The sequence below is a fragment of the Apteryx mantelli genome, chromosome 4, assembly GCF_036417845.1.
Source record: "Apteryx mantelli isolate bAptMan1 chromosome 4, bAptMan1.hap1, whole genome shotgun sequence".
NCBI classification, from domain to species: Eukaryota; Metazoa; Chordata; class Aves; order Apterygiformes; family Apterygidae; genus Apteryx; species Apteryx mantelli.
In genome coordinates, this window is record NC_089981.1 from 51,318,704 (window position 1) to 51,330,998 (window position 12,295).

The 12,295-nt window shown below is 44.8% G+C and overlaps 1 protein-coding gene across 4 annotated transcripts in view; it reads right to left on the bottom strand.

Moving 5' to 3' along the window:
* Window positions 1-496: 496 nt before the first annotated feature.
* Window positions 497-12,295, bottom strand: part of SUSD6 (sushi domain containing 6) — a 91,365-nt gene continuing 79,566 nt past the window's right edge. For all 4 annotated transcript variants that reach the window (XM_067296547.1, XM_067296551.1, XM_067296548.1 and 1 more), the window contains exons 5-7: window positions 10,500-10,638; window positions 8,347-8,768; window positions 497-6,529 (exon numbers count right to left, since the gene is read on the bottom strand). In XM_067296547.1, coding sequence (XP_067152648.1) covers window positions 6,504-6,529; window positions 8,347-8,768; window positions 10,500-10,638 — 587 coding nt within the window. In that variant the 3' untranslated portion in view covers window positions 497-6,503. The remainder of the gene's footprint in view (window positions 6,530-8,346; window positions 8,769-10,499; window positions 10,639-12,295) is intronic.

The window sequence follows — 12,295 nt, forward strand, 5'->3', positions numbered from 1 at the left end:
TAAGTTGCTATGCATATGTACAGTGCTATAGAAATTAAAGGCAAACAAACACCTTGCCCAGCCTCATGAAGCAAGTCTGCACATCAGATCAGGGGACTGCTCAGGCAGGCCAAGGAGCATCTGTGAAAAGCAACAGCTGCAAGTGCCATCAAAAACCTGAACCAGAAAACAGGCCCAGACAGCACGCGGGTGATCACAGCCCTCTGGAGTGGCCTGGAGCCAGCAGGAGGAGCCTCACCCAACTCCTCATGCAGTTGCATGTAGGCATGCAAAGGGTGGCCTTTTATTTCTGAGTGGAGTGTATTTTGGAAAACAAAATATTCTTCTGAGACTGTGCAAACTCTGACCCCTCCCCCTCAATCCCACCCAAGGCATTCAAACCTCATCCTGATCTCCACGTGGATGGCATTGCGCTAGTGCAACATATCCACTGAAGACCTGATAGATATCTACTCCATAAAGCCCAAGCAGTTACAAATACACAGGAGTTCATAGCTTCACTTCAAAAGATTTTTAATTTAGAAATGCAGTTATATACATAGAACAATTAAATTAAACTTTGTACAAATATTAAAATACTATCTTCACACCCACTGCAATGTACAGGATACCAGAAAATACATATAAAATAAAGCAAAATAAAACTAATTGAGTTACATCCTGAACAGCATCAATTATGGTTTTGTTTTTAAAACCCACATATATACGGAGTACCATTCTGCAAATAATTCCATACTGGTGCAATTCAGGTTAAAAAAAAAACAAAACAAAACAAAGAAACAACCAAACAGGAAAAAAAGATTAACGAACTGAAGGCAACCAAGCTCCCCTTGCATTTGCATCAGCAACTACCGGCAGTCTACCCACTGCATCACAGGACACTCATTTCACAGACAGCTCAGCTTTTTCTTCTTTTTGCATTAAGTTGAAAAATCAGAACTAAAACATCTTCCAGCACTACTCAGTTGCCTCTGTCCTTGCTCATCCCAGGACAGAAGCAGAAGCACAGCTTAAGCAAAGCATATGCAGAGCATCAGTAGAACCCACTCTGGTGGGTGCATTTTTTTATTTATATATATATATATATATATATATATATATATATATATATCTCCCCACATGTAACCTGCGGGAGGCCAAGTTCAGAAGCAGTGCTGGACTCGAGGCCCTGAAGAGAAGTGTGGGAAATTGCATGCTTCCTGTCCTGTGGAAGGGCAGGAGGAGGGGATGGATAATCAGGACAGTAACTCTTGGGTTGGTACGAATACAGTTCTGAAGTGTGGAAGAGGGCTTATTTCCAGTATAAAAATACTCCTTAAAATAAAGCCTGCTCTAAGAAGCCTCTCTGCACTTTCAAAGCCTTTTATACAGAATAAATGTTTTCTAATAAAGTTCCTCTGCAAACAAAGGCTTTCACATAGAACAAGTTGAATCTGCTGTTCCCTGGTAAGTACTGCAGGGGCTGGGCTGAGGCAGGATGTGGGATGTGTGTGGAAAACTGATGGGATTTGTTGCATTTATTTACAGGAACCAGAAAGTGAAATCGATTAGGTATCTGGATGGAGTAAAACGGCAGATTTTTTTTAAACAATTGCCATCAGAACAGTAAAACCAGGTTTGGCAAATATGCTCTAGAAAGGTCAGCAAGAAAATCTCAGTGTGTCCAACTAGTTGCATGTTACTTTTTTTTTTTTTTTTTTTTTTTAAATACAGCAAGCCTGCTGGTGCCTGTTAGATTATCTAGACAAAGAACAGCTTCCTTACAGCTAGCCATGAATGCGTTGACTCTCATTAAACACAGAGGTATGTTGCAGGCTAATCGCAGCTCTTCCTCACTCCCCTCTTCTTGTGTTCCTTTTTCTGTACTGCAAATGACTTACCTTCCTAGATTATTTCCAATGGCTGAGGTTGCTGCTCTTCCCTCACCCCACTCCTCAATATTGACCCAAATCATCTACTCTGGGAGCATCTTATGTTCCCTCCCCTAGCAAGTGGAATATATTTAGTCCTCACATACCTGACTTCTATATGTGCTGAAATACCACATAAATGCACTAAGCTCTCTCCTTCCCAAATTCATGGAGTTTTAACTTAGTAACAACTCCACAGGCTCATATGCTGCAAAATGTCCCTCTTTCTGGCTTCATTTTTTACCACTTCTACACTTAATGATAGGGAGATACAAGCTATTTAAAAAAACAGAACACAAAACCATTTCTCTCACCAATGCTGCTGACCCCCTTCGAGGTGACAGGAGGCACTGACACAATCCAAGCTGGCTCATCATTTGATCTGAGCTTCATGATGCAGACCCTGACAGGAGACTGACCCACTTCCTCAGGGGTTACTTGCAGCTTCACTTTCTGGTTCTCTTAGACTGGTCCAGTTCTGTAATGCTTGGGTTGTAAACACTGCAGTAGGCTGTACTTTGTTTTAAAAACCCACATAACTCAAAGAAAGCAAGGAGGTTTTTCTATTGCACATAGTATTTTGTGAATTTCTGAAATGCCCTTTTAATTTTTTAACCTACTAGATTCTTAAACAAACCCATAAAAACAAAAAAACCCTTTAAAATAAGTGCTATTTTAAATTTTCCAATGTAATTAAATCATTTTAATGTTCTTCTTGAACATCTCAGAGTCCAGCAAGTATGACAGAACACGAGATGATTATGTTGGGAGTGTTAAATAAGAAAAAAATGCCTCCCTTTGAATTCTGTTGTCAGGCACAGGTGGGAAAAGAGGTAAGGAAGCTGTGGCCCCATCAGTAAGGAGAAAAAAAAAAAAACAAATCAAAAAAAACCCCACCACCCACTATGTTGCCTCTTACAAAGCTGAGTCCCTGCCACACATTGAGATCCGGGCTGCATCTACCTACAACTACTATCACAGAGGACACACTCTTTGCTTAGAGGTAATGAATGCTCCTGAGATAGAGCAGAGCTCATGACTGAGGGATCTTTAAGTCTCAGTCCTTGCTCCAGCAAATGAAGACAGGAGTGTGCAGTTTAGTTCGTCTTTCTGAATCTCTGCCCGAAGACTTCCCAATCCTTCAGCCTCCACAGAATTAAAACAAGCATGAGTGATTAACAATCATTTGATAATCAGTAAATAAGATGAGATCTTCTTCCCCCCCTTCCTTTAAAAACAACTATCAAGCAGAAAACTTGTCAGGTTCTTTCCCCAACCATTCTACCTTATTTTACAAGAAAATAAACTCCAAAGCTGAGGGCTTGGGAAAGAGGAGTGTGATAATACAAAAGCTGTTTCTCCATGTTCTGGCTTGCACAGGTCCTAGAGGCGCATTTCCACATGGTGTTGTTGCTGCAGGGGACAAGGCTCTTCTGTGAGTGCCAGAGGAGAGCCAGCTGGGGTTACAGGCCAGCACAGCAGGGAGACCTGCAGAGAGGGCTTAAGACACAAGCAGCAAGCCAGCAAGTTTTACCCTCTTAGCAAGCCAACAGATGTTGACCATTTAGGACTGATCACAAGGCCTATGCTTGTAGGTTTCCCTCCACCTACACTTTTTTTTTTTTTTTGGAAAACCATTTCCCACAATTTCTATAAATGAAACAAAAGTAAAACACATCCTCTTCTTTGCAGCTTCCTTCTCTTCCCCACCCAAATTGAAACTTTTCCTCCCAAACTGGTGGCTGATCACTTTACAATAGCAGAGAAAGGAGGCAGGGCCACTCAGTAGGTGCTCTTTGCTAGCTGAGCATGCGATCATCCAGGGCAAGGTCCAGCCCTGGGATCAGCTTCCAGCTTCATTAAGTGAACACTTCTTCCACCAACCCAGTGCTACACTGAGTTCAGGACTGTATCTTGCAGGAAGACAGAAAGCACCTGGCTTCTGCACCTCTTTTGCTGGGGTAAGTCTGAGTAGACAGGACCTTAAACTATGTAAAGAGCAACTCCTCCTACTCTGTTTTCACTAGGAAGCAGGAAAAAGGTCACATCATCTTTCCTTCCCACCATACACTCACTTGCTCCCTCCACGTGCTTTGAGAAAACCAGTGAATGAGACACTGCTCAAGCTTAGATCATTTTTTAAGGCAGGAATTAAAAACTAAGAACATTCCAATACTGTTATTTTCTAAAATTTTAACAGCAGACAGGTAAATAACATTTGCCCTCTGCACTGCTTGAAGTTGAAACACTAAAGCCCTAGGTAAAATGACATTGCATTTTCATCATCTGAAACAAAAAACTGAACAAAAAACCCAAATTCAACCAAACTGGATTTATCAAATCCTTGTGTTAGCCTAAGATGATATGAGCAACAGGGAAGGAATTTTAAAATATTGTATTTTTAATTTAATAATGTCCCTCTAAAACAAAGATAGGGAAAATAGCACTCCTCCATCCACAGGCATGTGCTGTCCCAGCTGTCCTAAGAATTAACACTAATCAGAAACAGGAGCAGCAGGCAGACAGTTGGACACCATGGCCAATCCCTATTTCCAGGAACTGGATCAAAGCCACAGTCTTTTTTTTTTTTTTTGGGGGGGGGGGGGGCATTAAAAGTGCCATGTCACTTTTACCAAGTGCTGTGATAGCCTGTTCCCAGAGCAACAAGGATGAGGACTGTGAGTATTGTAAAACAGAAGCCCTGTTCACCTGTACGCTACCACATGATGTGTAAGGCCATGACATTTTGCTCCTTCAACTCAGATGAAAATTTAGCAGCTTCTCACAGGGCAGCACTGCCTTGGTTGCCTCAAGGCAGTTTTGACAAGGTACACACATCTAAGAAGCCTAATCTTCTGTTGAAACCAGTTCCAAGGAACACTGTTTCCAGACCGCCCCACTGAACCTTGCAACTACCACAATGCTTTTTGCTTGGCTCACCCATCCCACATGAACTTGGTTTCCTGCAATAAAATCCTGTTAACAGCAACCAGGACACTGACCTGCCATAGATAACTGTGGGGTGAGGATGTATACATTTTGGGATTTTTTTTCTCTCTTAACAGAACTTCCTTAAAATAATCTGTAATATTCTTGTTCTGGAATAAGTTGTGATGTCTTCTGGCACCACCGTCCAAATGTAGCCAACCTTCCTTCACAGTGACAGGCAACCATGCTGTATTTAGGAGAGACTTTACAAAGCCCTTTGATGCCCAGCCACAAGGAAGAACCCTTTCTGTGCAGGCCCACTGAAGCACATCAGGTTAAAACTGCAGACTCTGACAATATGAAGCTAGAAAGATGCACTAGCCATTTGGATGGAGTTACCCAGGATTCAAGTGCTCAGGTACCTAGTATGACTGGCAAGGTAATTTGGGATTGAACCAATGTGACCTGGCATTCACTACGCACGGGCATTTTTCTTCCAACAGTTTCAAACACAAGAACTACTACCAGATTACAACTGAAAAGCGTTACCTCTGCCTGAAGACCTGAGCAAGGGGAACCCAAGCAATAGCGCAGAACAGCCTTAATAATTGGAAAAGCTTTGTAAGACACACAACATATTCAGAAGAATAGGGGCCACAAATCAGGTTCCAGTCCTGATGCCTAAGTGAATGGGACTAACTCACAATTAACACAGGCTTGGTTAACTGAAAGTCAGATCCTCCTGGCTTGCTTATAAATGTGCTAATTTCTCACCCTGCTGACCAGTGGCCACCATGGCTCTCCCACAATCTAACATCAGGAGCTGCTCCAGCATCAGACCAAAGCCAAAAGAGTTGTCTTGTCTGCAGCACAGTCACAGTCCCAGCTTCCAGCGTAGCTAAGTGGACTGCACTGGTAGTGAAGGAAGGAAAGAGGAGTGAGATTTTCAGGAGTGGACTCTTGTAGAGATGCAATTGCTCTGCTATACCAGAAGGTATTGAGAAGGGCAGAGGGCTTTCCCAAACATTTGATTTCTCTGCCTTCAGAGCTCTAGCAAATCTCAATGAATCATTATTGCACAGCTAAGTTATCACACAGCCCATCTCATTCCAGGCACTTCTAGACATCACAAGTTGCCTTGTAACTGGACTCTCTCCCAAGCCCAGGTTCAGTCCCATTTGTCCTGCCCTATCAAAGAGGATGCTGGAAGAAGAGCCTATATAATATACATATGTATATATAAACTGTGTCTGCACCCAGTGAGCAAGCAGATTTAGCCCCTGCTCTCTGGACAGCAGAAGGGCTAGAGAGGCTGAGAAGCTGTGACAAGCCAGTGTGAGGAGGAGAAAGGCACAAGAAAGGAGCAGCTCTCCAGAGACTGCTGTCAAACATCTGGCTGCGGAAGAGGAGAGACGAGCTCAAATCCACTATGTTCCTTGAGCCCCTGATGCAGATGGAATGGGGAAGCCAGCACTGCACCAACCCCACTGGTGCATCCTGGAGGCAACCTGGCGACATCCTTTGGATCTTCAGCTGAGGGGGACTCTGCTTGGAGGTATCCAGGGCACAGCTTGTGAGGACGGAGAAGGCTGCACAGAGTGCTTCTGTCCCAAGGGGAGGTGAAAAAGGGAGAAACCCAAGAAGGCTAGACAAATGCAGCAGGCCTCATGCTTCCTTCAGTAAAGGAATATCTGGATAGAGGAGGGAAAAAAAAAGTTAAACTTCATGCAATTCAACAGACATAAGAAAAACTACTGTTGAAAGCAAGACTGGCTCCCATGTCTTGCTAATCAGGCTACCGCAGCATGATAATGTAGTGTTCTTCCTCTCATCCTAACACAGTGAAAGGGACCTCTGGAGGGCTTTTGGTCCAACCTGCCCCTGTGAGCAGGACCATTGCCAGCTCCAGGCTTGAAATTCTTCAAGGACTGAGATTCTACCACCTCTCTTGGTGCCTCTTTGGTCCTGCACTACCCCCTAGCAGAATATATTTTTGTAATGTCCAATCTGAATCTGCCAAGTTGCAACTTGTGGCCATTGCTCCACGTTATATCATTTAGCATGACTGAGAAGAGTTTGGCTCCACTGACTTTTTAATTCCCTGCCAAGTAATTGTAGTCGGCTATTGGATTGCCCCTCAGCATTGTCTTTGCCAGATTAAAGCAGCCCAGCTCCCTCAGACTCTACTCAGGTCCCTAATCATCTTGGCAGCCCTCTACCAAAGCCCCTCCATCTCCACGTCCCTCTAGAACTAGGGGTCCTACAACAACACACAGTATTCCCAGTGCATCCTCACCAGTGCTGTGTAGAGGAAGGGAGTAACTTCCCTAAAAAAAACATGATTTCCACCTTTGCCATGACCTCCCCAACCTTTTAGTTTCTCAAAACGTCCAAGACAAGAAGTTTCTTGCTGTGACAGGGATGATAGGGAACACGGTTCACACTTGCTCTCATCTAACTTGAAAAAATGCAACCTCCTGCACAGATGGAGGTCCAGTAGCTGCAGCTTCATCTTTGCACCAAAAGCACAAACCTCATTGTTCATGCCATAAGGGGCAATCTGCTCCTGTACAACAAGCATTAAGTCAATACAGGTTTCTGAACAGTGATAAAAGTGATGCAGTGCAGAAGCGACATCCTCCAATTTCTGCACTGCAGACATTTTTTGGTAATGCCCACTTTTGGATTCTTGTTTTACACACTTGATGTTTAACATCCATCTCAAGACATGCTGCTAGTTCTGCCCTTCAGTGAAAATCCTGTTTGATTGTTCTTACTGCAAGGGTTCAGAATGGCATTACTAAAGATGTAGGGCTTGACCCTACGGAAAGGAGAAGTTCCGCCCTGACACAGCAGGCTCCGCAAAAGCAACCTTAAGCTGCACCTTCACATCAGCTCTGGCATTGTAACGCCACTCCTTCAGGGCAGGACAGAGAAGTCAAAAGAGTGCAAGATGGACTGAGTGTTAAACAACAGACTTGCACCTCTGCCCTGTATGATCGGAAGTTCAAGCATAACCCTTTCAGGTCTTCTCATGTGCCAGGGTTGCAGCATTGCACACACTGTGGCAGAAAGCTGCTTATTAAAACAGACAAAAAGTGGAGAAGCCTAAACATCGCAAAGGGCTTGTATCCCAAGCATATCCTCCCAACTCTCACCCAACTATGACAGAGGCTCATTTCCACAAATGCAGCTGTATCTGCACTGTAATTCTGGAGGCTGGCATTTCTCTGCTTTGCTAAGACAACACAAGTGAGCAGAACTCCATCACGCTTTCCATACTGTCCTGGGTTCCCAATACTTCAGAAGAAGATATCAGGTCCTGCATGCACATCTAAGCTGTGTAACATCAAGCCATGGAGACTGGGATACCTCTTTTCAAATACCCCCCGGTGCTTGACATCATATGTACGGGCATTCTTTGCCATTTTCATCCTAGCTGGTCACACTGCGGAAGAACCAACTCTTACAAGTGTCTCATTTAGCACTCCTCACCCAGGTCACATACCGTCTGTGTATTCCTCAGAGGAAGTGAGTGATAAAAGGCTCTGTATGTCACTGCTTTCTGAGTCTTGGACCTCTTTGTGCATAGGTCTGCTACTAGACATGCCAGCTACCCAGGAAGAGGTAGCAGCCTGATGCACAAGAACAGTTTCAGAGCGCTGAGAGCCGCTGGCTTCACACAGTCCAGAGTGTCCTGGGGCTTCATCTTCTCTATCAAAACTATTGCAAGCCCCTTGGTCCTGCTGCTGCATCTCTCTGGCTCCATTCTGCCCAGCTCCCTCCGACAGCACGATCTGCACCCGGGAATCCGAGGGTGGAATGCAGTTTCCTGTGCTGCCATACACCGCTTCTTCGTAGGATGGCAAGGCCACCTGGACACCATCCACCATGATAGAGACCTGATCCCCAGACACACCTTGGTCTCGCCTCAAAGAAACAAAGGAAAAGAGTCACACTGAGCATTTTTATTTTTATTTATAAGAGATATATATACACACTGGGAACCCCAGTAACCACCCACCTCTGCCACAGCAGCACTCTAATGCTCAGCAATGGCTTATTTATGGGAGAACAGAAGAAGAAACCTGGGTGGTGTTTTACCAAGCTCTTATTATAAGCAAGCATGGCCTTGCAGGTCTGCTGTGAATTGCCATAAACACAAGCAAGGGGTGTAATTCAAGTGCCTGATGGATTCATCTATAAGAGGTGATCTCTTACAGACAAAGAGCCATCTCACCTCACCTGCCTCCATAGCTAAATCTGACAATGATGATGACTCGGAGCTCTCTGGTGTCAGAGCATGCATATGAAGAGAACTCAGATAACCACTGCTTTCAGTTTGATACACTGCTATATTTTGCAACACCCAGCACTGCCTGTTCTGCCATCTTTGCCGCTGGGGAGATAACCTCTGGCAGAGGTAGGGCAGACAGCTCTTAAACTGTCCCACTGTGAATCACCCAGGCTCATGAGTCAGAGTCCTAAGATTGAGTTTTTCTTGTCCGTAATGGTTTAGACTTCTGCAGAAAAGGGCAGATTCCAGGATGCCACCTCTCAAGCCTCTGGGCTGCTGGACAGCCACACCTCCCCTCTTGTTTAAGGAGTACCAGTAGCTGGTTCAGAAGAGGGAGTCCACAGTGACATTGTTCACCTCAGATGGCAACAGTGTTACAGCCAGGTCCCTCCTCTCCTCCACAAACCCAGACCAGGAGGAATTTTTCCCCACAGCAGCGAACTATGGCAGATTTGCACATCTCATTAACAATACTGTAGGATCTGACAGACAGACTGGGAAAGATAAATAAAATAAATACCTGAACACTTTGGTAGGGATCATAACTTTTTACATTTGAGGCCAAGGAAAAAGAGAAGAAAACCACTCATTAAGTGAGATTAGAACGGCAACCGTAGCAGGGCATTGCAGACCACAATCCCAGACTACTGCTAGACCCTAGGGGAGAGGTGCCACTGAGGTGCACAACGCGGCAATGCTGGGCAGGATGTTCATGCACACAGGCGCTGTATGTCTGGGAAGTCAGAACAGAGGTTGTGTGGCCAGACCATCTGTGAAACCCAGAGAGCCTGCTTTGTAATTGGAAACGCACAGAAACCGGAAACTCAAAGTGTCAGGTAAAAAGCAGATGTTATCATAGCCATGTAGCTCCGGGGTTTGTCAGGCCTGATGGCTTAAATGAGAGACAGGAACATTCTGCCTCCTCTTTCCCCTTTCTCATCCCTGAAAAGGGAACTGCACTGTCCTCAACCTCTCTCACCATCCTGTCTTTTATAATCTAAATGTAGATTCTATCCCAGTTGATGAAGCTTTTGGTCTGCTGACTACTACAAAAATGGCCTGTTACAGGAATCACCCCTTACCTCACTGACCTATGGGGCTGTCTGGACACAGGAAGATATGGTAACCAAAAGCAGAGTTTGGCTTACCGTGATATGAGAACACATGATGGATCTCTGAGGAAGCCACAAAGCCCCACAAGGCAATAAAACTTGAAGAAAAACAGTGATAGTGATGAAAGCAGAAGGAGAGAAGCAAGGGGATAAATTGGTCCTGAATGAAGGCCTAAATCAAATACCTTACTGGGTGTCTGCTGCAAAGAAATAGGACACCTCTGAGCCCCTCCAAACCCCAGCTACACTCACCTGCTGTGATGGAATGACTTCAGCTTTGGTTGCAGCAAAACAAACAGCACAACTAAGAGAAGAATCAGGGCGACAGAGCTTGCTGTGGAGGCCACTATGGAGAGCGTGGGTACTCCAATTGTTGGGGGAGAGTCCTTTTCTACAAAGGAAGAGGAACAGAAGTTAGAAGGATCCACTCCCTTAAATCACTTCCATAGGGAAGGAGAAAGTCACACTGCCTGCTCTCAGGACTTATACTTGGGCGCATGTGTGAGGAGTCCAACTTTCCTATACAGTCAAGGCACAGAGGTAATCTCCTCCAGAGGACAGTTTGGAGCTTCATCTGACTCCTCTCCATCAGCTATAAAGAGAAACTACAACAGACAAAGCTTCTTTGGAAAAGCACAGAGGAAGCACAAAGAAAGGCAATACAACCAGGCCATGGGGGCTGACAGAGGGGAGAAGGTGATAAGGGTCACGCTATATATAGATCTTGCTGAGCAACAGCTAAAAAATGTCCTGATGTCATCAGCAAAGTACAATAAGCAGGGTATTTTAGGCCAAACAATAGGAAAGGTTCCATATAACGTGTTTTCTTGGCTAATGGAACAGTCTTGCAAAGGAAGGGGTGGAAATCACCTGGCTTGGTGTATTTAAGATGTAACAAGCATTCAGTTCTCTATCACACAAACACATATCCCAGGGAACAGAGAGGGAAGGCAAGATGTTGTTTCAGGATGCCAAGTTTCCAGTGCCAGATACACATGCCCTGCCTACATTACTCTCTCCTACCCTTCCTCTGTAGTCTGCTATCCCTCAGCTGTGTGGTGCGACTGTGCCAGAACCCATCTGGCTTTTAAAGGTCCCTGCAGGACAGGAATAAATTGGGAGTGGAGAGAGAACAGCATGGAGCTTGTATCACTGAGCACTGTGTATCATGTCTAGGATGCTACTCTAGTCCTTTCACCCCACTAGAGCACAAAATTGCCTGTATATGTATGGTCTCTGTCCCAGTTTATGTCTTTGGTAGAGATCTCTCTACACCTCACACCCCCATCAGCAAATACTAGTGTTTCATATTCAGGACGTTTCCATGCATGAACTCCTTAATTCCTTTTTGCTACATTCATTGCATCCTTCAGGAGCGCAGTTCGCAAACCGCAGTGGGATGCAGGGCACACCTGCAGGTGGGGATGAAGGGAAGAAGGGCATACAAATGGAAGAGAAGAAAACCAGAGGACCACTGCTTTTAAGCCTGCAGCCAGAAATCTGCATGCAAAATAGGTGTCTTAACAGCTTGCATTTTCTGCATCTTGCTTTGCAGTTAAACCTGTTGGGCTGCCTGTCTTGTCCTTGTTTTCCTGAAAATTTTCAGAAGTAGCCAGACCCCTCCCCAGGAAAGACAGTCTAGTACATTTTTCCCCTATGGCAAATAAGGCTGAGTAAGGATTCCCATTTTCAAAATAATCCAGGGCACTTTGAGTAGACTAACAGGGAATAGGGTAGGCAAAAAGGGCACTCCATTTTCAGAGTCAATATGCAATGCTGTAAAGCAGCTCACCATGTGGGGTACACACCAGCACACTCACCAACTCAGCTTCCAGCGAGATGCTTACTAGCTGATACAAGAAACACTCAAAGGCTACAGGACTGACAGGGACAGAGCTATACAAAACATCTCTGACACCTTCTAGGGATTTAATTTACTCTGTATGGAGTAGGTGAGGGTCTTAATCATTACCAATAACTGTAAGACCTACTCTCTTTCCCTCTCTAGACTCCCTCCTCCTTCCTTTCCCCTATAAAAGAGACCTAGT